Source organism: Alligator mississippiensis, chromosome 1, assembly GCF_030867095.1.
Source record: "Alligator mississippiensis isolate rAllMis1 chromosome 1, rAllMis1, whole genome shotgun sequence".
NCBI classification, from domain to species: Eukaryota; Metazoa; Chordata; order Crocodylia; family Alligatoridae; genus Alligator; species Alligator mississippiensis.
In genome coordinates this window covers 86,855,614-86,882,107 of record NC_081824.1, presented here as the reverse complement: position 1 = coordinate 86,882,107, position 26,494 = coordinate 86,855,614, and the positions used below count along the sequence as shown (strand labels likewise).

The 26,494-nt window shown below is 38.4% G+C and overlaps 1 protein-coding gene across 1 annotated transcript in view; it reads left to right on the top strand.

The window, feature by feature from the left end:
- The window catches only part of ASCC3 (activating signal cointegrator 1 complex subunit 3), a 567,972-nt gene that overhangs the window by 137,363 nt on the left and 404,115 nt on the right, over positions 1–26,494 (top strand). The window contains exons 9-10 of the mRNA XM_006271799.3: positions 18,016–18,216; positions 18,676–18,816. Coding sequence (XP_006271861.1) covers positions 18,016–18,216; positions 18,676–18,816 — 342 coding nt within the window. The remainder of the gene's footprint in view (positions 1–18,015; positions 18,217–18,675; positions 18,817–26,494) is intronic.

The following is a 26,494-nucleotide window of genomic DNA, read 5'->3' as shown; positions in this document are numbered from 1 at the left end:
CGAGGACCGAGGTGAGGCTTACGGGCCTATAGTTACTTGGGTTCTCCTTCCTCCCTGTCTTAAAAGTGGGGACCACATTAGCTAGTTTCCAATCCCCCGGCACCTGGCCAGATGACCATGAATGCTCATACAGCTCGGCCAAGGGCTCCGCGATGACCCCTGCCAGTTCCCTCAACACCTTTGTGTGGAGGGCATCTGGACCTGCAGATTTAAAAATGTCCAGCCCTTCCAGAAGATCCCTAACTACCCCTGCGCTGACCCAAGGCCTGTCAGAGCTATCCCCGAGATTGTCTCTACCTCTGGCAGGAGGAATGTCCCGGTCCCTGTACAAGAAAACAGAGGCAAAGAAACTTAAAAATCGGCTTTCTCGTCTGGTGTAGCCACAAGGTTACCATTTGCCACGTGTTAGGTCAGGTTAGAGTTTCACAATGATCCCTTCTGTTTTTGCAGAATCCACTATTCTGATTTGGCCTCTGTCCAGGCAATTCATGGTGTTCTGAATACAACTGCTGGCTCTTCACTTTCTTTCTGCTGCTTTTACTTGGCTGCCTTTTTGTATTCTAAGCTCCCAAAGTTCTTCCAGCTGCCACTCTCAGGATGGGATCTAATTTCTCATTTGGAGCAATAGCAATGCTGAATGTGGCCCAAAGTTGCTCTTAAATTTTGTTATCACTTTGTATCCCACCAGGCCTCACAAACCTCTTCCCATTAAACATAAAAAACTAACTGATACTGACGTTTATATGGGAGGTAACTGAGCTAATCTTCAGTTTCTTGCAAATTATAATCTATTGCTAAAAATGCCTATAAAATTGAAACTTTTTATTCAGAATTAGAGACATACTCCTGTATACAAAATATAGATCAAATAACAAACTCCTCAGAATGCTAAAGATAAAAATTACTTTGCAATATGTACCGGCCTGTGTATCTTCATTTTTACTAAACGGGTGATATTCCATAAGACAGTTTTATCAGGCATGTACTTTTTGTGTGTGTTAGTTGCCATCCTGTCCTCTTTCTACCTGTGTCTTCATTATAATTTTAAGATTCATAGTAAGTTACTGGAATCTGGAAGTCTAATTCCTTCGGGGATCAAATTTGTACCATACTAAAAAAATACAAATTAGAGATTGTAACTTTGAGCTTTAATTTAGCTAAATATTAAGAAGGATATATTTATCCTTGGATAATAGGAAGAAGCTTTTTTAATGGTATAGGACACTGCCTCAGCAGGAAATTGTGAGAAAACAAAGTGTAGACTGTTTTAAAGAAATGGTAGTAATAAAGTACCATTTAAAGTAATGATAGTAATGGCTGTTCCTTTTTTTAGGTAAAGTAGATGATCAAAAGTTCCTTCCTTCAAAACATTTGTCTTCTATTGAAAATGTATGTTTTTGTTACCCTAAACCAGTGTCACAAGTTTTCTTTAATTATTTTCACTGAATTAGTTTGCCACATAGTACATTTTTCTTTTTTAATAAGCATCATCTAAATATTTAGTCAAGTAAATTCACCTTTTTACAAAAGATCGAACAAAGTACCCTGCACTGCACAGGAAGCAAGTAACTGATCGTAAGAGAGATCTTTGAAGACCTGCAAATGTGATACAGGCCTCCCTACCTATTACAATGTAGGGAGGCCTCTACACCTACATTTCAAAAGTCCTACTAGTACTGAACAACAGGCCCACACAAGAGACAATGGAAGGGAAGCAAGTAGAATCCTCATGTCAATCTAGTAGCCAGGAAACCTTATATAGGGGCACAGAGGACCCTGGCAGATGTTACATTTATGGCACAAGTAATAGGTGAATCACACTAAATTGTTTATACATTCAGCCAAGTGAAGGTACAATAAAATGGCAGACAACCCCCCAAAAAGTTCCACCTGTACTGCAAAACATTTTTTTTGACCTGTTTGTATTGTGCTTTAAATAGAATGTGTGGCATGTACTCCAGACCTCTGGTTGCCCCATGTCCCATCCTGACTCTCAGCTAAGGGATGGGACATGGAGCACTTCTGGGGTCCCAGGCCTCTCTGGCCCCTGGTCATCCCTGGAGGCAGTCCTGGAGGCAGAACCTGGGGCTGCTCTACATGCAATCCCTGGAGGCACCCCCAGGTTCTCCTACTTTGAAGGGGTATCTGCGCATGCAGCAGAGCTCCCTTTCCTTAGTTGTATGTGCATCCTTTCATGGGGTACCTGGTACATACATCTGTTGGAGATAGAGAAGCTGGTATGGCAGGACACCTGACCCCAGCACTCTTTCCTGTCTAGGCATGTGGTTGGACTCGATCTGTTGAGGACCCTTCCAACCCTAGCATCTATGAATCTATGACACACAGTTTTTGGGATTGGGCCCCAAATTCCTCTGATCCCAATTATGAGACTTCCACAGCTTCTATGACTTACATGACATATTTATTGTATTAACCTGTAATTAAATATGCTCAGTGTTTGTTCATTTTATAGCACTAGCCTTAAAATTATATAACAACTTTTTGAATGTTACAAACATTAGATCGTGCTATCAGAGAGGAAATCCTTGTTACTGTCTCAATGTTAATCTAAGGGTATGATTGAATTACTGTTACCTAGAAAAAGGTAGTTGAAGGAAGTATATGAGTTAAATAACTCACTTAAACTGTTTAGGAGAATATAAGCCTTTTTACATATAATATTCTATTGGTAGAGGATATTGCATTTCATAGAGTGGTCTTATTTTAATGTATGTAGGTGTGATTTTTAAAGGTTCATGGCAATGTAATGTACATTGTGTATACTGTGGATGCCAAGGAGTGGGCAGGTTTTTAAACTCCATAATAGTATGACAATACTGATCCCACTCTTCTAATCCCAAATTGAAAGTAAACATTTCTTACTCAAAGTTAAATTGAATACACTCTTTGGAATTTTAAAACAAAAGAGTTTTTCAGTTAATGCAGTAGACAAATGAGATTGGCACTGAAAAAGTTTTTGAATGCTTTATAAAGGCGGTAAAGAATAACTGAAGATCATTAGGAAATTTAAAAAGATTCAGGACGTGAGACTTTTCTGCCAAAATGTTTAGGTTTTTGTTTTGGAAATTTGCCAAAATAAATATTCTAGTATTGACTTTCCATACAAGTTCTTTTGTTGACAAACATATTCTAAATAAGAGCATGTGTGTTCTGTTTTTCCTAATTTCTATTTCTATTATGCAAAATAAGGATATTTATTTTCATGGGGGATTATAGAAAAATAAGCATATCAGAATAATTATGCTAGCAGAGTGGTGTCAATAAATTTTGAAGTGTAGACAAGCTATCATTGACTCTGCTGGTTTATAGTGCCTTTTTTGTTTTCTGCATATATATACTACCACAGTACTTAGAAATGTATTAAGAAACTGATTTTTGCTGTGGATCTGCTAAAATTGTGGACACTTTTGGATGGCGGAAAGAGGAGAAAGCTAGAGCACCTGATGGCTCTCTGTCTATTCTGGAACAGGACTGTCTCAGGCCAGTTTATGTTCAGGGGAAGTGGACAGAATGGATACAGAGCTTACTCCAACCAGGACTTATATATCAAGGAGATCAAAAGAAATAAGAAGGTAATGAAGCAGGAGTGGAAAACAAATTAAAATCAAACTCTTTCCAGGGTTGCAATACTGCTAGCTAGGTATATGGTAATAGTTAAAAAAAAATATATTGCTGTAGGTTGCAGAAGTCTTTAGTATTAATTGTTGTATATTGCTGCCTGGACTATTAAATGATGTCAGTAGCTGTGGTGTGTGTATATATGTAAAACAAGACTGATTCAGAAGGGTTTCAAACATTAATTGAATGGTGAGTAGGGGTGTGGGTGCGTGTGCATGCGCAGTGACACTTCAACAGAATTATGTCATCGTTTCCAATAAAATATCACAGTAGATGTTCAATAGTCATCTCTACCAGCATATGAAGAATAACTATTGAATCCTACTTGCTTTTCCCTTTTACTGGAATAATCTGTTTGTGCACTTCATTTAATTAAAACCATGTGCACATGAAAAAAAAGCAACAACAAAGAAACAACTCCCCCCTCACCCCCCCAATAAATAAATAAATAAAAGAACAACAGTCCCAAATAACGCTTTTAATGTTTGGGCATTTGCTTATACTCAGAGCGTGTCTCTGAATGAATGTTGTATAGGTATAAATGGAGGCCACATTAACTGAACATATCTTTTAAACCAATTTGTTTTGTAAGAACATACTGGGAACAACATAGCATGGGGATAATGTAACTAAAAACTGGAGGACTATCCGGACCTGATTAGTTTGGGTTCATAGATTTTTCTGGAAAAGTATATAGATCAGTTATGTAGTATCAGTAAGATTGATTATCTCCTAGCTCAAAGTGAAAAAAGGCAAGTAAATGGATCTTATAACATTTAAAATATTTAAGGTCCATTGATTATGGTATATATTGCAATCAAACCAACTAGCAGAGAGAATGCTACATGTTTAAACTTATGATATAAGCTAAATATCTTGCATTTATAATGAATAATAAACTCTCTAATTGGTTGTATTAACACAAATGCCTGTACTGTAGAACATTCATCTTAATTAGATTATTGTATGCTATGCAAATTAAAGCTCAATGACCATTTTTTTGTTTATTTAAAAACACACAACAGTTTTATGTAGCATTTATGTGAAAATTACCTGAAAAAAATGAATGTGCACAGAGTCAAAAACTGTTCTTAAATGTTAAGAGAAAGCTGTGAATAAAAACACTTAGTAATCATGAGAGAGAGTATTTATATCAATATTTCTAGGTGAGCAGAGAGGAAGGAGAGGAAATAAACTTATTCTGTTGCAGCTTCAATTAGCTGGGTTAAGACATGGTATTTTAAGTCTGTTTTCATGACAACATTAAAACAGAGCTGCTGTTAAAATACTAGCATAGTAACTTCAAGCAGACTTAAAAGCATACTGAGCCATCTAGTGAAATTTTGTGATATTAGGGTTTGACTTCATTTGACAAATTATTTCTACCAACTAGGAGGTAGAATTTAGTGACTATGGTTTGGAAGGCTTGACCAAGGGCTTCTACTGCTAATAAATTGTAGTGGTACTCTTTTGACTAGTTGTTTGGTTTTTCAGTAGCGTAATTTGTCTGTTGGCTGAGTTCTTGCCCAATTCCCTCCTCCATAAAAGTGGCTCGGGTCTCTCTATGTGCATGTATCCATTTTATTTTAAGGACATGGATGCAGGTTTTCACAGTGAGAAGTTTCTGAGGGGTTTTAGGTATGAAATTAGGATTAAAGGTGAATATCTTTGCAGTAAATATACTATATCGTTACAGCCTAAGGCCTTGGCAGGGAGAAGCACTTATTTTTGCATACAGTAGACTGGCTTGCTGGAATCAGAATTGAAGCAGGAGCTGTAGATGCCAACCCTTTAACTAATTTTGCACTGGGAAGTAGTGTTCTCTGGTTGTAGAAAGAGATTTATTTATTTATTTTATTTATATGTCACCCTCCCCAGAAAAGGTCAGGGTGTCTTACATGTTAGTCTGTGATTTTTGTATCACTATGAATCGTGACTATGTAAAATGACACTTTCTTACATCTTGACATCTCATTGTTTATTAAGAGTAATCTCTATGGACTTCTTTTGGTGCTGATATTTTTTTTATTTCACTCTACTTATGTAAGGCTAGTGACAGTGTGCAACACTCTGAAAATAACCTGGGGATTGTTGTTTACTGTAAACCTTTAAACAAAAGACAAACTCTTCCCTCACATAACCCTGTGTCCTATGAGGGATTGTTCCAGATGTAGGCAAGGACAGAATTTTTTTCTTACTGCTGATATGCCATAAGGGAAGAATCCACTATGACTTTAAGGCCACGGTGAATTTTCAGGATCTCCACTTAAAACATTGCCTATTTACTAGATCGTTGTTTATATAAAATATCCTAACACACTATATGTAGAACCTGCAATATTATTTTAATCATATTTCATATGAAAAGCCATAGTGGCTTTTGCAGTATTTTTCTACTTTTATATGTGCTTACAGTTAGATAGAAGCCTAATATTTTGTGGTCCTCTTATGTATTTTTTTCATTCATAATTAGGAGTCACTGAGGTTGATCTGTAGATTAGGAAAAACTCCAAAGCATTATTTCATCCTTGGAATTCAACATAATTGTGTTTGTTACCAGGTAGTTTTTGAACCCTCGCACAGGGTTGCCTTCATCAGACTTCATGATGTCCACTGCTGCCTCAGTTGCTCATTTGCAGTACATGCACACCACATAAATATTGTTTCAAATTCTGAACTATAGTTTATTAATATTATAAAACATAAAGTATGCACCCTTTGCACTTACATAAAGGTATTTTGTAGTGTTTAGCTGAATAGGAACAGCATTATTGGATTGAAGTGCAGGGTAAGAACAGGTATGTTCTTGTTATGATCTTTCCTTTTTATTTATTCATATATACTGATTTCTTATGCTTTTTCTTTTTTTTTTTTTTTTAATAAATCTTTTTGTTATCTTTAACCTGCTTACTGTCAGTGATAACTGATTTCAGAGTATTTGACCATACAGGCAGGCCTCTTCTCTGGAAGTGGGGATCCATCTTTTCTAAGTGCAGGACTGGATAAGGGCATAGTTTCTCTAATTGGCACAATTCCCTCTTCTAAGACCTGGCAAGGCCTGGGTGAGACGGGTGTACCTGAGGGTGCCATAGGTCAGGAAGGTGACCTTTGGATCAGGAAGGTGACCTTTGGAGCATCTCAGTCTATTTTTGGTGGTCAAGCACCAAATGAGCTGAAGGGTCCCCTTAAGGTGTGAGAGCCTCCCAGGAGCGTGACTCAGGAAAACCCTGCTGCATCCAGGGTCGGGGCACATCACACCCTCTTATAGAAGACCCTGTCCTGCATGTTCAGGAACTTCTGAACACTTCTTACAAAGGACTTTCTTCAAGGTAGGAAACAGGTAGAGGTCTGAAGGAGCCAAGGCTTGTGAATAGGCTGGATGAGAAGCAGTTCAAAGTTGCGTTGGTCACCATGATGCGGGGTGATGCATTGTCCTGGTTAAAGCAGCACATTTGGGGCAGAATTGTTTCACCTATTACACAACCAAAGTGAATGTGAGTTACTCAACTACTGTGTAGGAGTGATTCTGTTGCAGAAATAAGAATTATAGACATAGGATTACCCTGCAGAGACATGGAGACGTCTGTCTTTGTGTTCTTAGAACAGGGGCATTTATGTACCCAGAGAATAACAGCTTTGCAGCTGCACTTCCTTGATTCCCTAGATGAAATACCATTCTGCTTTTTAACCATGTTTTATTGTGTTTGTTTTTAACTACTTGCTTCTTGCAAGCATAACAGTTCAACGTATTATTCCCTACTGATGATCTCACCTTTCCTAGAAGACTGTTGCCATGATCCTACTTACTGATGTTTTCCTCTTGAATTCCTTGGGAAGTTGAGGTAGTGTATGTTTTGACTGTATGCTCTAGTGTTTACCTTCGGGAACAAAGTAGGAATTCACATTTCATTCAGAGTCATAAACGTACTTACCTAGTTTTATGGCTTTCCTTGAAACCACATCAAAATTCCCTTAAATATCAAGTTATGCTCTGTTCTGATCAGAACTCAACATTATGAGTTCACATCTTGCTAATAAATTTCTAATGCACAGGTCTGTTCTTTGTAGATGGCATGCACTTCCCCAATACTGATGCCTACTGTCTCACCAACGTGCATGACTGATGATCCGTCCTTCACTGTCTTTTGGATTGTCTCAATTTTTTCTGGCATGGTTGGAATGACCTACCCCTTGGCTCATCATTAGTGCTGATTCTCCTGCATTTACATTTAGTTCCCCCCCCCTCCCCTTTTTTTTTTGGTGGCATATGAAGGGCATCATCCGTTAATATTGCCATCATGTCCTTATATGTCCTTTCTTTTGAGGGTACTTGATCATCATTCTAATTCTTCAGTTTTTTAAAATTTTGTTGAAAGACAAACTTCAACATAACCTCATACAAGTTCTCTGTAAAAGGAAAAAAAAAACACGTATGAAAATATCAGGAACTTAATCTGTGAAACCGATTGGCCCCTAGCATTTAATTAAAGAAGTTAGAACAGATGCTTTCCGAATGCCTCCTTGTATATTCAATTTTGTTTATGCATTCATATTTTTAAATACCCATTTTATGCACTGGGCATCATTACATATTTTTCAGTAAATTGAATTAATATGAAGAACTGTCATGTTCAACCTAAGATTAAAAGGTAAATTGGCAATATGCCATTGATGGCAGATACAAAAATCCCTTTCCAAACAAAGGAAAAAAGATTAATTTTGCATTGTGCACTGAAAGATTAGACAGTGTTATGTTCTTATACATCATTATTCAGTAAAATAATGATAGGCAAATAATAAATTTGATGATATGCTTGTTTTAAGCATATGACTAGTCCCATTGAACTGAACGATAGCTCTTAGATGCTTAAGATTAAAGGTGTTTATTTGTTCTATTGAAAGTGAGGTCATAGTCCTTTTCTCATTATACTGAAGGTTGTCTTCAGCTTGATCAATGGGGAGCAAGCTTTTTGTTAGATACGCAAAACTAGCCTTACACCCTCTTTGAGTGCCACTCTGATCCCCTCCCTCTGCTGAAATTGCTACTTTGCTTTCTGTTCCCTATTCTATGTCCTCTCCTGCTCTTCCTTCTGCTTCCTGCCCTATCTGGTGCTGTGCTGCTTGTCCCCTCCTTGATATGCCACACACACAGGCTGCCCGTTCCACTTATGGCACTTGTGCCACAAGTTGGCCACCCCTAAACTAGATTATTACTTCTGTCTTAAAAAACAAGCAAGCACATTCTCACAACTATTTGGTAAATTACCATACTATACATTAATTTATCTGTTATCTGTGGTGTTTGAGATCTGTCTCCCAGTAGTTCTTTGCACAATATTGAAGGTATAATTAATGAAACTTTGAAAAGAAGAAACAAAGAAATATATAACCATGTTCGAAGACCAATTAAGAATCTCAGAACAAAATAGTGTACAAACTGGAAAACCAAGATGAATAAAAGGGCTATAAAATACATTGCTTTAACTTGGATAGTAGGAGTGCAATCAGTACCTCTGTAGGAAGCCCATTAACACTTTACAATAATCCCATTGATGAAAATGAAAGGAATTTTGATAGGATACACCAAGTAAACATTTTATGTACGGCACTTGATGCGAAACAAATTGGCTTTCCAGCTCCAATCTTGCAAATGCAATAACCTATAAAAGGATATTACTAGTGAAGATCACTGCAATGTTGAAACAGCTACTTGAAGACTTCAGGAAGTCTGGGATAAAGTTATAGAAATGCTAAACAGATGAAAGTGATGCATTCTTTTTCTCCACACACAAGATTCAGTGAATTATAATAAGCATACAAATATATTTAGGATACATATAAAGGTACATTTTAAATACAATAAACAAAAATAAGTATCATTTGAGTAGAATACAACAGATAACTAAGAATTTTCATACAAAAATTCCTTGAAAATGAATATGACCATCTTGTCTTATAATCAGTACAGTTTTATAAAGCAGTCTTTACATGAAATTTGTTCAATGCTATTTTCATTGTCTTTCACGTTATTTCTTGAATAATTAATGTTTATTGTTAAGAAAAGGCCACTAGATTATATCTTTATTCATCTGCTAACACACGCACGCACAAAAAAAGACTAAGTGGAACCATAAGTCACGTCCTTCATAATGTCCCAGCACCTACTTTAAGGATATTATTGGCACTTCCAAATGTCTTTTCCTTCTGGGAAGGGAACTGGAGTTTTCTAATCTCCAGTCAACTGCCTTGTTTCTGCACATAGGACTTAATTTTCCCAGAAAAGATTTAACTTCTTTATCGTGCATGTCTCCAGGCTCCATTTTATGGCAGAGTTTTCAATCCCTCTTTATCCCTTCTAAAATAAAAATGATCAGTAAACAGTAATCTGTAAGTAGGATTACTTTTTTCAGAAATTTTCAGTAGCACTGTATGGCTTTTCAGGCATGCATCAAAATCTACATCTCTAGAAAAAAAATTTGCTTTCATAGAATAGACAAAAACAGATTTTTTTATTATTTAGTTTTAATAGTTTTTTTGGAGATGGATGGCTTCGGAGGGCAGGTAGGGAAACATACAATAATTAAAGATGTTATATTTAATTAATCCATTAAAGCTAAGCACAGGCTAGGTTTTGACTTCTAAAAGGTGTACATCAAAGTAAATATTAATCAGGTAATCGAGATGGACAGTGAAGAGAGAAATAGTGGTAGTTAAACTTAGGGCATAGAATTGCTGAAGGACAATAGTGTGTTAGTTGATTGGGTAGCACTGTGGTAGATGTATTTCGGTCTCGCAACACATGTTGAAAGGAACATTTCGAACAACTGATAGATGTTGGATTCTAAATTAACTGTAAACTGAGGAGTAAGAATTAGGCATTATTGTGGACAACTCAGTGAAAACATCTTCTTGTATACAAGTCACTCTGGTTGACAAATGCCCTTAATGAGTGTTACAGACACACTGGATAAGTTTGTTGGGGGTTTTTTTGGAGAAAGTTAATTTGCTAACAGATTTTTTTCCATAATAGCCTAAAGTCATGAACACATATAAGCCTCTGAAAAAAAGACCAAAGAAAAGGAGATCGGTATACCTAAGTGCAATTCATTGATTTTTTTTTTTTTCCTTAACCTCAAGTGCAGTCACATTTAGACAAGACCTTTTAAAAATTTATTTTCAGCAAAATACTAAGTCTACTAAACTGAGCAAGTAATATCTGTGCAGGAGGCACATCTCCATTTTCTCCAATTAATAATGTATTCTGTTATGTCTACCCTAACATAAAATAAAATAAAATTTAAAAAGTAATTTCAGAGGTCATGGTTCCCTTCCCTCACATCCTCTTGTAGTGCTAAAAGCATCCACTCCTGCATTTGGCAGAGGGTCAGGAGTTCTTAAAAGGATCTGTCACCTCAGGAGTGTCTGCATGGCTTTTTCTTTCCTACTAGCACTGTCTTACAGGGTTCTCATCTTTAGTACATTTATCTGGACAGTTTAGACAGGGCTGATGCTGCGAAGAGGTGTTGGGCTTGATGGAGTCCCGAAGTCTTTTCCAAACTTGTTTTTTCCCCTTAAGGGTGAGGTTTTAAGTCAGTTCCTCTCCACCCCCTTCTAAGAGTGAGGCAGTATATCATCTCTTACAGCCATTTTTGGCTATTTCCTGCCTGTCCTTAGATTGCTGATTGGAGAAGGGCCTTTTCTCTTTGTACCAGTTTACATCCCATGCCATGGCCACACCCCTTTTCTGACCATGCCACAGGACCAGCAGTCAAGCACATTTTTTGTCCCCCAAGCAGGGAAGAATTCCATCCTCCCTTCCCCCTCCGTGCTCAGAGGTCCTTCCCCACTCTTTGCCCCCCACACCATTCCTGCTGCTGCCACCTTCACTGTCCCAAGGGTTGGGGGATCTCCTGAGCTGTTTCCATCCCACTTCATCTGGGTTGTGAGAGGCTGGGTTCAGCTGGGGACAGTGACAGCAGTGGTAGTGGCAGGTGGGTTTCCCTTCCCTGCCTATCCGGGAGCAGGTGCGGGGAGAGGTAACCTGCCATCCACTGCTGCTGTGCCCTGGCAAGCCTAGCTCCTACACAGCCTGGCTAGAGCAAGGCAAAAGCAGCTTTGAACCTCCTCTCACCCCTGGGACAGCAGCAATGAAATGAGTGGGAGGAGGGACAGGGAGGGATGGGAATGTGCAGAGAGGGGGAAGATGGGGGGTGCTTACTTATCTTTGGGGAGACAAAGTCCCCAACTGCTGCTGCTTCTGTGATGGGGTCTTCCTGCCCTAGTGCAGGGTGGGCGAGAAGGTGAGCAAGGCTGGGAGCTGTGGTAGCCAATCCTGCAGCATCAGTTGCTGCTCCTGCACCTCCTTTTGCAAAATCCTGGATTTCCTCTGTCCATTCCTCCCTTTTTAGACCTAGAGTCCTTCTCATTAAATTGCCTAGACAGAGGTTCTTTAGTTTTATCACAGTGGGGGCTGATGCTGATTTAAATTATGTCTTTCTCAAGGTTCCACTCTCCTGTTCACCTGGGCAGTGAGTCCAAAGCAGTTTGCAATTAATTTCACCTATGGAGAAGTGTCATAAGTTTCTATAGTCGGATGCTTCAAGAAGCCTTGTAGAAGCTGCTAACTAAAGAAGGCTGAATACTTCCTAGACCCTTTGATAGGATTCCTTCTCTGAGTTTCTCAGGTGGATAAAAGCCATTTAGTGTAGAAGTATCTGCACTTTGACCATTTTCTGCCGTCAGGTGAAATTCAACAGGTATCTGCCAGCCCTGCCATGCTCCCTCACCCCTGCCATCCACAGTTATACATCTTTACCTGATTTTTGAGTGCTATTAATTCCAAGTTGTGGCTGAGGTTAGAGTGCAAGGTCTGTTTTCAATCAGACTTGTTCACTGTAGTTTGAATGCAGTATGACTACGTACAAGTTCTTTTGCAATTAACTGTGAGAAGAATTGTATCATTTCAGGCCAAAGAATCACAACATGCTCCTGATATACAGGTGAGCACAGAAAAAGTGGGGAAACAGGCACAGAAGTTTGCACCTTGCCTAGACAAACTTAGGTGCCCATTACTGAGATTATCAATACAGTGGAGACAGCTTGAGAAAGGAAGATTCCTTACCCCATCAAATCCTTCTGTGCTTCATTACAAATGCCTGATGATTATTGACAAGCAAAGTTCTGTGGGTAGATATGGTATCTTTTATTAGACCAACTAAATTATGAAGATTATTGAGGCAGAAGCATCAGAGTTTGCTTCAAGAAGCACTGATGACAGCACTGCTGTTGTTTACTAAACATCTTATAGCTCCTACCCCACCTCTTGAAAAGCTGCTCTTCAAAAGAATGAATGCTGCTGGACCTCTCCATAAACTGAAGGGGAAGGTCTTAGATTTTTTTTTCCCCTTCTGTCCCATTGGTTCTCTCTGGAACGAGCGAGTCCGATCATTCCCTTGTAGAGTGGTGAAAGGGACTTTCTTTGCATCAGCCTTTGGTCTTGAAGTTCTCAAGGGATGAGCTGTTTTTGAACAAAGAGCATTCTTGTCAGCATCACTGAGCTGCTTCTGTTTCCTAGAACAGGCCCAAGGAAAGAGGGGTGATGATCCTTGCTTATCCACATGGTGATTCCATTTCCTTTTCTTCTTGGTTGGGTGATTCAACTTGTATTCAAAGACTGCAGATTAATTGCAATGCTGACAAAGATCTTAAAGAAACTGCTGACTTCACTAGATCATGCAACTTGTTTATTATTACTTCACCAAACTGTTCAGGCATGTACAGGATGAAGACGGTGACATAGTAGCCATATGGGACCAGAATTCTTTTTCATTTCATTGGATATTTCTTTTGTTGTGCTGAGACACAAATGATTCTGTGAATTTGGACCCATGATTCAAGTTGGGTACCTAGGATTGAGGAACATAAAATTAGTTGGCCTTCTGTGAAAATTTTGATTTGGGTGACTTGATTAATATTGCATAGGACCTTTGACAGATGGAACCAATTCAGAAAAACTAATTCTGCAGGGCAGCATTCATCATGACAGGTTTTTTTCTTCTTTTAGTTTCCTGTTTTCTTTTACCTGGCATGTTTATGTGGGAAATACTAGTCAATATGTTTAACTTGACCAAAAATACCTAGTTAATATGAAGGCTATTTCTAGTGACTTATATTAATTTGTTGTTAAAATGAAACGATTGTAAAATGGTGGATTAATGGTAAAACTATGCATATACTAAGCTTGAAACCCTCTTTACCTATTTGAAATTTTGCCTAGGCTTTGGACAGTTGGAAAAGTGGAAGTATTGACTTTTCATGGCAAAAAGAAGAAAGCAAGAGAGTTGGAGTCTTTACGTTTATCATCTCTGGGCTCAGAGAGTAAAATTAGAGGAAAGTTTGGCTTTTCTGTAATAATCAAGTCTTCTAGTCAAATCATATTGTCAGTTATACACTTGAAAATCTAATAGCAGGTTGCCAAGGTATACTTTTGTGTTTTGATGATTTTCATGAAGGAGTAAAATGTAGCTGTTGGTTTCTTAAACCTTACCTAAACATGGAAATAGTGCAATTTTAAAATTGGAATTGGTTTTAAGTCTATGTAAGTAAATGGATATTAAGCTTGAGATATATATATATATATATATATATATATATATATATATATATATATATACACTTATTATTTAAGTATGGGCATGCATGGTTTATTTATATTTAAATTAAAAATTTGGCTAATTGATTATAAGCAAATCCCCAAAATAACCTGGTTTACACTGAATTTAGTTTTTATATGTAGCCTCTCCACTAGTTTAGTTAACCTAGCTTAAAATTATATCGTCAAATGCATGCAACATTAATTGTTTTGGCTGTGCTGTGCCAAATGGAGTGAAGTGAAATAAAGAGTTTAAAAAATCTAAGCAGATATATTATACGCGATAGAGAAGACATGTTTTGAATAAGCCAGTGCCATTTTAGATGGCTCCTTTGCAGGGCATATATATGCTTTGACTCAGTATGATAAATGTGTTACTTGAACTAGCTTGTTAGGTGTACATTTGGTTGAAATGGCTTGGGTACAGGGATGTGTCCTATATCTTTTTTCAAATGTGGGCAGAGCTTTCATTTAAATTGATTTTGGGGTGTAGGTGGGGAGCATACAATTCCATAGGTATGGGCACATTACCAAGAACACGCTGCCTGTCTCTTGGGGGCTTCACCTTTGAAATATTGCATTCATTGTGGTGGGCCAGAGAGGAACTCATGTCACCTAGACATAAAGGGTGCATCTACTTGTGCACTTTACTACAGAGTAAATAGCTCTCCAGTAAAACATCATCATCTACACGTGCACTGGTAGTAGGGCACAGTAAATTAATTAACTCCACTGTATAGAATCATAGAAACATAGACAATTAGGCTTGGAAGGGACCACAGAAGGTCCCTTAGTCCAACCCCTGCTCAACGCAAGACTAGCCCCAACTAGATCACCCTAGCCAAGGCTTTGTCTAACTAGGTCTTAACCTGTGAGGATAAGACCCCACAACCTCTCTGGGTAACCTGTTACAGTGCTTTATTACCCTCCTAGTGAGAGAGTTCTTCCTAATATCTAACCTAAACTTCCCCTGCTGCAACTTGAGACTGTGCTCCTTGTTTTGGAATTTGCCACCACTGAGAACAGCCTAGCTCCATTCTTTTTTGAATGACACTTCTGGTAGTTGAAGGCTGCTGTTAAATCCTCTCTGTCTTCTCTTCTCTAGACTAAATAAGACCAGTTCCCTCAGCCTCTCCTCAGAGGTCATGTGCCCCAGCCCCCTCACCATTTTTGTTGCCCTCTGCTGGACTCTCTCCAATTTGTCCACATCCTTTCTGTGGGGGGCGCAAAACTGTACACAATACTCTATAGATGTGACTTCACCAGTGCTGAACAGAGGGGAATAATCACTTCCCTTGATCTGCTGGCAACATTCCTACCAATGCAGTCCATTATGCTGTTAGCCTTCTTTGCAACAAGGGCATCCTGTTGGCTCATATACAGCTTATTGCCCACTGTAACCCGCAGGTCTTTTTCTACAGAGCTGCTGCACAGCCAGTCAGCCCCCATCCTGTGCCAGTGTATGGGATTGTTCTGTCCTAAGTGCAGGACTTTGCACTTGTCCTTCTTGAATCGCATGGGATTTCTTTTGGTCCAGTCCTCCAATTTGTCTAGGTCTCTCTGAATCCTAGTCCTACCCTCCAGCATATTTATAATTGCCCTCAGGTTGGTGTCATCTGCAAACTTGCTGAGGGTGCACTTTATGCCATCTTCCAAGTCATCGATGAAGATATTGAACAAAACTGTCTCCAGGACCGACCCTGGGGCACTCCACTTGATACCAACTGCCAACTAGACATCGAGCCATTGATCGCTACACTCTGAGCCTGATGATCCTGCTGGTTTTCTATCCATCTTACAGTTCATTCATCCAGCCTGTATTTCCTTAGTTTGCCTGCAAGAATGTTGTGGGAGACCATATCAAAAGCCTTGCTAAAATCAAGTTATACCACATCTACTGCCTCCTTGCATCCACAGAGCTAGTCATCTTGTCATAGAAGGCAAACAGGTTGGTCAGGCATGACTTGCCCCTGGTGAATCTATGCTGACTGTTCCTAATCATCTTTTCCTTCAAGTTCTTAGAAATGGATTCCTTAAGGATCTGCTCCATGATTTTTCCAGGGACTGAGATGAGGCTGACTGGTCTCTTGTTTCCTGTATCCTCCTTCCCTTTCTTAAGTATGGGCACTATATTTGTCCTTTTCCATTGAGCCATTGACCTCTCCCAATTATCATGGGTTTTCAAAGAGGATGGGCAGTGGCTCTGCAATCACATCAGCCAACTCCCTCAGCACCCTCAGGTGCATCCCGTCCAGCCCCATTGACTTGTGTATGGCTAGGTTTTCTAAATAGTCCCTAACCTGTTCTTTTGTCACTGAGGGCTGCTCACCTCCTTCCCAAACTGTGGTGCCAGGTGCAGTACTCTGGAAGCTGACCTTGCCTGTGAAGACTGAGGTGAAGAAGTATTTCAGCCTTTTTTGCATCCTCTATCACTAGGTTGACTCCCTCATTAAGTAAAGGACTCACACTTTTCCTGATCTTCCTCTTCATACTAACAGACTTGTAGAAACCCTTCTTGTTACCCTTCACATGGTGGCTGCTAGCTGCAATTCCATTTGCATTTTGGCCTTCCTGACTTCATCCCTGCATGCCCAAGCAATACTCTTATACTCCTCCCTAGTTGTTTGTCCAAGTTTCCACCTATTATAAGTATCCTTTTTGCAATTTTACTGAAGAGCTCCCTGCTAAACCAAGCTGATCTTCTGCCACACTTGCTAGTCTTCCTGCACATCAGGATAGCTTATTTCTGCACTCTCAGTAAGGCTTCTTTAAAGTGCAGCCAGCTCTCCTGGACACCTCTCCCCCTCAGACTGGCTTCCCAGGGAATCCTGCTCATGAGTTCCATGTGTCAGTTGCAATCTGCTTTTCTGAAACAGATGATCTACATGAACTTTTATGTATATTTGATTTTTGTGTATTTTTATATAATCTATTTTTAAATTTGAGAAAATTTAAGTATTTTCCTGTCTGTTTTGCAGCAGTGAATTGTGGTATGTGTTGTTGCCTCTTTTGCTTAAGATGTTGCCTTAATAATTCTTTTTAAATTTATAAAGATGCACATTTTTCCATACTGGCAATTAAAACTATTAATCATGTCTAAGAATAATATCTGTTATTACTGTAATTAATAACTGCTTTCCCCAATGATTTTTCAGGCAAGGTGGTGCGGCACCAGGGGGCTTTGTGAGATCTTTTTAAGGGTGCCACAGGATGTACACTATTAGCACAGGTTAGGTGTACAAATATATACACATGATTCATAAGAGAAACCCAGAGATTTTTTAATAGTAATCCATAGTGTCAAAAAATATTCTGACCTGCTGTGGTCCTTCTGATTTCTTTGCAACAGAAGAATTGCTCTATTTTTTTTTTCTTGGTCAAGAAAAGAATGAAAAATAAGAGCTGGCATTTTCTGAATGGTGCCTTGAGTGTAATGAGGAGTGACTTGGGTTTAAAAAGGTTGAGAACCACTTGCTTAACCTAATATACATTACTATAAATGAAGTTTCATCAGGTTGTTTTGTTAATAGTAGCGAAAAATACTATTAAAAAGCAACTTGATATTAATAATAGTGTTGCTACTTTAAAGGTTATCTTACTGCAAATGATTCGTATTTCAAGTTCGGAGAATAATAGACTTGACCTGCTATAATCAAAAGTTTGTGTCTAGGAGGACCCTAAAATTTTTCTGAGTTTTGCATTTTAATTGCTATGTTTTATTTCAGATTGGACAACTTGCTTTTAAAAGCATGAAAAGATTAAACCGAATCCAGTCAATAGTTTTTGAGACTGCCTACAACACAAATGAGAACATGCTGATTTGTGCACCCACAGGAGCTGGGAAGACTAACATTGCCATGCTAACAGTCTTGCACGAAATTCGCCAGCACATTCAGCATGGAGTTATCAAAAAGGATGAGTTTAAGGTAGGAATTTAATGAACCAAAGAACAGCTTTTAACTTGTAAGATAAAACCCATTATATAGTTATTCACATTATATGAAATCAAGAAGTTTTCAAGGGTATTATACTTCTCCAAGTAACATAGAGAATGCTGGTTGATTTACTTCATTACTATTAAAGCAGCTCCTATTTGTGTTCCAAAAATCTTATTATCCGTGTGGAAAGCTATGAAAATACATTTAGCTTTGATGCAGAACCAATTTTCAAAACGATGAGACTGTATAAACAAAATCCATTGTTCTCTAAACAGCTGCACACTTACCCAAAAAGATAACTACTTTTCATATATCACTATTAAGATTTTTTCACTGTAAGGGCCTAGAATCCTATCTCACATTAAATTGTGATTTGTATTGGTTGCCATAAAACAAATGACATTGTGGGGTTTGCTAATTTATCAAACTAGTGTCCTTTTGGTGCAGATTGTGTATGTTGCTCCTATGAAGGCTTTGGCAGCTGAAATGACAAATTACTTCAGCAAGCGTCTGGAGCCACTAGGTATTGCTGTGAAGGAGCTGACTGGTGATATGCAGTTGTCAAAAAGTGAAATTCTGCGAACACAGGTATGTTTGATTTCAAATTAATATGTGCGCATGACACACACATGTGCCATACTTGCAGTTTTTTAAGCCCTTCATTTTCAAATATTGTGCTAGTTGGAATGTTACTTTTGGATTAGTACGTATGCTATTTTTTACCCACCGCTCACTCTGGGCAACACTTTCAGATGCATCTGAAACGCATCCTAAAATGATTTACGTCTCATGAAATTGTGAGTTTCTCTCTACATACCTGTAATATACACAAAATCTTTATATCAGATACCTGAATTCACCAGCAGTCTTCCCATTTTTTATAAGCATCATGTAGAAGCAGGTTTCCTACTTCAGATTTATACCTTATAATGTTTTTTTTTTTATCTTCAAAAGATAGGACAAAAGATTGTGGGTACCTCTGCTAGAACATGACTTGTGAGTTGACATTCTGCATTCATGGGAGTCGGCAGTCAGGGCCTCAGGTGGAAAGCTCTAAAAAAACCCCCTGAAAATTAGTACAGTTTTGACATTCCACATTGAATGAAGAGAGGTTTTTGGGGATTTTTTTTGAGATGAAGATTTCTGCTGATGACTAATCTTGGTCAGCTTCCTTTGACAAAGAGCATTTTTCATTCTTTAAGGATCAGGTATCACTATTGGACACCTACTCCCCCACCCCAGATAAATTCTTGACCCTTGAATTGGCATTTTTAACATCATGCATTATGTTGTACAATATATAGATGTTTCTTTATCAGATATAAAATTGCTCATTTTTTTGTTACCCATAGCAAGAAAAAAGTTTTTTATATATTTTAGAAAATGTCTTCTATTAATGAAGTTACATTTTTCCACAGCCCTAAGATCCTTTGAGTAGCTTTATCACTCAAACTACGTGTAATTACCCTTTTTCCTCCTAATTCCTTGAATCTGAATAAGGTTTGGCTGTATTGATTATCAATATACACACTTGTTAAATGTATTTAATCTTATAGTAATTAACATTGATTCAACTAACTTCTACTTTTTTCTGCTCTTAATTTTGATATGCTTTAAATCGCTATTATTAGATTGGCAATCTCTTTCCCTGTGTTGAAAGTCATTTGTAGGATATGAAGCCAGAAGGAACCATCTAATGCAAGTTATAGGATGCCCCTGAATTAATTCTGATTGAATGAGAGAGCACATTTTTAGGGAAAAAAGCATCCAATCTTGATTTAGTTATTCAGTGAGCGAGAATCCACCACACCCTTTCACAAAATGTAAAATGGTTAACTCTCCATGCAGTTAACAAGTCCCACTGTATTTTAGCTTATATTTCTCTACTTTCCAGCTGTTAAATTTTGTTTTATATTTGTCTAATGAATTAGAGAGATCCTCTCTACAATTAGATTTCTTTTTCTCCTGCAGGTATTTATAGGCCCCTTAACCTTCTCTCACTATGGGAATATTTTCCAATCTTTAATGTAGCTCTTCTCTGAATCATCTCTACCACATAAACATAGCAAATAACTTAGGGCTACCCATTATAAATATACCTATCCAGTAAATTTTGTTTCTTAATCAAAGTATTGTATGGTAAACAAATACATTAGTGCTTTCATTTCAGCCATCTAAACTTGTAATTCATCAGTTTGCTACATTACCATTCTTTACTTCTATTAATAAAGAAATATAGTAGTAACATTATTATTTTGTACATGATTGATATTAGATTGACAGGCCTTTAGTTATCAAAAACAGAGCCTGTGGGACAGATTCAGCCCTCCAGCAGCCAGGGCAATATGGGACAGAATAGGGTTTGAACAGTGGCAGTGTTAACTCCTTGACTGCTGGCTCTGGCACTGTTCCTGGCACAACTGCAGATGTGCTTGATCCAGCAGTTGGTTGTCTGGCCAGTGAGAAGCCACACAGTTCAGATCAGGCCTGCCAACTTATTTGAGCTTGATGCCCCTGATAAAGGTACTTCTTTTTATATAACGGTATTTAGATCCTCCCCTTTCCCTTGGTGCATCTCTAGTGATCTGAGACGTATTGAAAATAACCATAAACATTTTGGAGAGTTTCTTGGCCAGCTCTTGTACAGTTCTTGGATGCAAACATCAAACTAACCTCTAGTATTCTTATATTTTAACTGCCTAATTCCAGTAGCTACATATCAACACTCTTCTAAGTTTCTGTTAAAAAAAAATAGTGTTTCATGGCTCTATGACAAGATTATACCCTTTGGCTTTTTGCTACAATAGATATAATCTTTTCTTGCTATATCATTCTGGCTTTTTACTAAACTGAAAGTTTAATAGGCACTTCTGCTTGTTGTTGACAATTCTGTAACTTTCATTTAGTAACAAGAAGCATTTTAGGACTTCCTTTGTTCCTAATATCCTTAAAAGAAAAACAAAAATCCCCCCCAAAAACCCAATTCCCACCACCCCCAAATCTTTTTGTCTATAACCCTATTGGCTATATTTTTCTCTTTGTGTCCTTTTGCTTCCTTGATCAGTTTTATCACGTTTCTTCCAATTCATCTTTGCTGATATCAACTCCCCCTTTTTCCCAATTTATTTTACATGTACATGCAAATGCTCAGTAATTACAGTTCCTTTCCTTTTCTGAGCAAAGTTGGTTTTAACAAGCATGGCCTTCTATGCTGATATACAGTATTTTGGTTATTCAGTAAAATGTTCTTAAAGATGTTCTAATTACTACTTACTCTTCTTTTTTTCTGTTTGCACCAGTTGTTTAGGTCATTATCATTTTCAGTATTGTGAAAATTACCCTTTTAAAGAACCCCATTCTGTCTGTACTATAAACAAATCATAATCATTCTATGTTGGTCACATCTTTTGCATTAAAGAAGTTTTCACATTAAATACAGTAGTTCATTAAATATTACTTGTAAGCTCCCCGCTCAAGTATGGATTAATACAACTGCTAGTTAGTGTTCATATAAATCAGACAGCAAAGTAGGCTCCAATGAATACAAAACTAGGTATATCATGTAGGGCTTGCACAAGTGCCTGAGAAGTAGTTCATCAGTGTTAGAGTAGCCTCTGAGGCCACCAAATAGAGAGTGAATTAATAAGGGAAGTGCAGAGCCACCTGGCCACAGGCCACAGCTGTCCATATCTGGTGGGTAGGTTACAGTAATTGGTAAGAAGTAGGATATGGATAATATCACCTAAATATGTTCTAGTAATTGGTGAGAAGTAGGATGTGTATGCTGTAAACATGGAAGTTTGTTTTATTGGTGTATAAAAAGTGCCTAGGGACCCTTAATATTCTGTGCTAGCCTGAAGTGTATTTGTATTTATGTTCATATCTGTTCAGGATTTTAAATGCCCTGGCTAGCACCATATATCAATTGGTCATAGATGTTAGTGTCTGGGCTGGTTGATTTTTCATTATTAAGAACTAAAGTCTGTGGTCTCTTTCTTGAAATAACAAGCCCACTAGGGGCAGTGCATCATAGACTGTATCCTGACAGCTCATGCACAGATGATCCAAACTAAGCGAGCCTGGTATGACATAGTGAGATAACAGCACTGAGTCTCCTACACTGTTAATACAGATGTTAGTTATAAGATGCAGCAGAAGCTTGCTTTTTGTTCTCTCTAAATTTGCATTTAATTACTTATGGCAATTATTCAGTTACTAATAACTGGGGTAAATTATGGTATGGACTAGTTAGAAGGGAAGTAGGAATTTATATTATATGTCTGAAGCAATTACCTGGACATTAGATCTCCATAGATTACAATAAAGACAATGGTATCTGCTTGTTTGGTATTGCCTTCAGATATGTAGGAACACCTCTGAGCCGTCGCAAAGCTTTCTCTCGTGCATGGATGAGCTCTACCTGGAACCACTACCAAGGAGGAATACTTTGTTTTGGTCCAGACCTGCAGAGAGCAAACCAGGAAAGCCAAGGCTGCGACGGAACTCCAGGTAGCTACAAATATTAAGGACAATAAAAAGTCCTTTTTAAGATATGTAGGGAGCCAGAGGCTCCCCGGTTGAGGAAGATTCCTTACCATCCATCAAAGCTGATCTCATGAAGGAACACCTGGACACCTTCAAGTCATCTGGCCCTGACAGTTTACACCCCAGGGTAATCAAGGAGCTGGCAAGTGTCATAGCCCAGCCCCTGGTATGGATCTTTGAGAACTCCTGGCACTCAAGTGCCTGAAGACTGGAAGAAGGCCAATGTGGTGCCTGTCTTCAAAAAAGGGAGGAAAGTGGATCCAGCAAACTACAGGCCCATCAGCCTGACCTCTATCCCAGGGAAGGTCTTAGAAAAGATTACCAGAGAGGCCATTCTTAACAGACTAGCCGATGACAACTTCCTGAGGGATAGCCACGGGATTGTTGTGGGTAGGTCTTGCTTGACCAGTCTTATTTCCTTTTATGACCAGGTGACCTATCACCTGGACAAGGGAGACGATATTGATGCTGTATATCTTGACTTTAAAAAAGCCTTCAATCTGGTATCCCATGATCACCTCTTAGCAAAACTGGCCAACTGCAGCCTCGGCTTCACCATGATCCGCTGGCTGTGGAACTGGCTCTGTGGTCAGACCCAGAGGGTAGTGGTTGATGGAAGTCAATCGTTGTGGCATGCTGTGACCGCTGGGGTCCCTCAAGGCTCTGTCCTTGGGCCTATGCTATTCAATGTCTTCATTAATGATGTGGGCATTGGAGTTGGAAACAGGCTGGCCGAGTTTGCCGACGACAAGGATAAGAGGACAATCCAGGCTGACCTTGAAAGGCTCAGGAAGTGGGCGAACAAGAACCTGATGGTGTTTAACACCGAAAAATGCAAGGTTCTCCACCTTGGGAAGAAAAACCCGCATCATGTTTATAGGCTTGGCAGTGCTATGCTGGCTAGCACTATGGATGGAAAGGACTTGGGGGTCATGATTGACCACAAGATGAACATGAGCCTTCAATGTGATGCTGCGGCTAGTAAAGCAAGCAAAATGCTGGCTTGCATCCATAGATGCTTCTCAAGCAAATCCCAGGACATCATTCTTCCATTGTACTCAGCCTTGGTAAGGCCACAGCTGGAGTACTGCATCCAGTTTTGGGCTCCACAATTCAAAAAGTATGTGGAAAAGCTTGAGAGAGTGCAGAGGAGAGCCATGCTCATGATCAGAGGTCAGGAAAATAGACTTTATGATAAGAGGCTGAAAGCTATGCAACTCTTCGGCCTGGAAAAACGCAGGCTCAGGGGTGATCTGTTGGCCGCTATCAGGGGTGGTCACCAGGATCTGGGGGAACATCTGTTCACCAGAGCACCCCAGGGGATAACAAGGTGAAATAGTCACAAACTCCTTCAGGACCATTTCAGGCTGGATATTAGGAAAAACTTCTTTACAGTCCGAGGCCCCCAAGGTCTGGGATAAACTACTGCCAGAGGTGGTTCAAGCACCTACTTTGAACACCTTCAAGATAAATTTGGATGTTTATCTTGCTGGGCTCCTATGATCCCTGCTAACTTCCTGCCCCTGGGGCAGGGGACTGGATTCAATGATCTTCCGAGGTCCCTTCCATCCCTAATGTCTATGAAATCTATGAAACCTGGAGACTGGAGAAGCACCTGGCTGGGGTAACCTGACCAGGGCTGGGGGTCAGACTCGATGATCTACTAAGGTCCCTTCCAACCCTAAACATCTATGAAATCTATGAAACCTTGTGCATACAGTTTCAGTGCAGTATTGGAGCCTTAAGCCTTGGTTGTACTTTCTCTTTTGACTTTTTCATAATTACTTGAGTTTTCGTCTTCTCTCCATGAACTTGTTGTATGAGACATTCACATGCCAAATATTTGAAATGATGAAGTACGTTAGCCTCTCAGTTATTAAAAACTGCAGCTAGTTTGATAGTTTTATTTTAGTTTGTGAATGAGTTGATCTCTAAGGTGCCACCCTACCTTCTTTTTGCCTCCTAAGTTGGCTTTGAAAAATATCTTTGGCCTGAAAATGTACAGATTTCTTCCAGATGAAGGGCTTAAAGTGTTGAACTTTCAAATCAAACTACTTTTCAGGTATAAATTACAAAAACAATTACCAGGATTTGAAAATTGTAGGTATTACTTATTTTTGTTTCTCTGCAGCAAACCATCACTTGTTCATACAGCTTCAAACTTTTTTCTCACAATGAGATCTCCTTGAAATAATATGCCATTACATATATTTGAATATATATATTTCATTTAAAGTGAAACATTTTGTAATTAAAATGTTTCATTAAAATGTTTAATTACAGTTAATGTAAAAGGAAGCCTAAAACACTCTAAATGCAAAAAATATTAAATTAAAAAGCAGTTAATATGTGTCTACTGGAAAGTCCCCCTCCAATCTCTCCACACATCTGTGACATAAGTTACAAAACAAAAACAATTACAGTCAAGAAAAAGACTAGCTAAAGATGTTGTATTGGTCATGAAATAATTTATATTATTCTAATCTAGTGGTAGAAGCATTTTTCACTAAAGCGTAGCCAGCTTACCTGTGCTTCAAAGTAAATGTGTAAAAAAATAGGCAACACAAGACATTTCCATAATTGAAATCTAGTTTTTTGTGTGAATGTTTGTTAGACATTTTGATCAATCTGAAGTGTGGGTGTAATTAATTCCAATAAAATCCATACTACAGACTTTTCTTATTAAGCTTCTTACTGCAAATACATCAGTAGGATAAACAAGGCTATTACTGTAATTCCAATTCTTATGTCTTGAAGGTTTGCTGGTTTAAGCTCAATTTTTAGCTCCTTTCTGTACTTTAATGATGAGAGCTTCTCTATGACTTAGGAAGCAGTCTCATACTCTTCAACTGTTGATCAGTGAGTTCATCAAGGACTCAACCTATCTAAACCAAATAATGAATACTTGTTTTCCCTATAAAAATTACAAATTGTATCTTCTCCAATTACTTATTTACCCATCTGTTTAGTTCACATTCTTTCAGAGTGGGAACTACTGCAAACCTTAAATTTTACCTGCCCCCACCTTCTGATGCTTTCAGTGTTAAAATTACTGCATCTGACCTGCATTGGCTTGTGTACCTGTGTCCAACTTAATGTTTGTAAAATTTGGTGTCTAGAGAACAAGGATTAGATCATATCCTGACTCCTTACCCAGTCTGCATTTGACTGTTATTTCAGTGAGACTAGGAGCCTTGCCACACATTTTGATTAAAGCTGAATAGAAATCAGCTATAGAGTTGTTAAACATTTTCAGTCACTTTTTAGCTGGTTGACTCTTTTTATAGTTGCATAGTCATTTTTATGGTGTGATACTTACTTTGCACGTGTGGCCAATCTAAATGTATTGCATGATTAACCAGTTAATTGTGTAGATTACTTTGCATGTGTGGCCAGTCTTATTTGCACGTGGCCAGTCTAAATTTGTTGTGTGATTATCCACTTAATTGAGTAATATATGTAATGTGTCAAGGCCTTGGAGAGATTGATCCTTAATGGACATATAAGCAGAAGAAAGGGTTCAAGTATCTTTCAAGTTAGTTTGTTTCTCTTTGCTTATTTATACTTTCTTTTGAACTCTTCCCCAGAAGTTGGATACCAAAAATTTGTACTAATAATGATGTTATTGAATTACAGGAGAAAATGATGAATCAAAGTCTTCCTGTATGTGCCTTATGTTACTAAGCTGTTCTAAATTAATACTTTGTGTCTTACAGCTTAT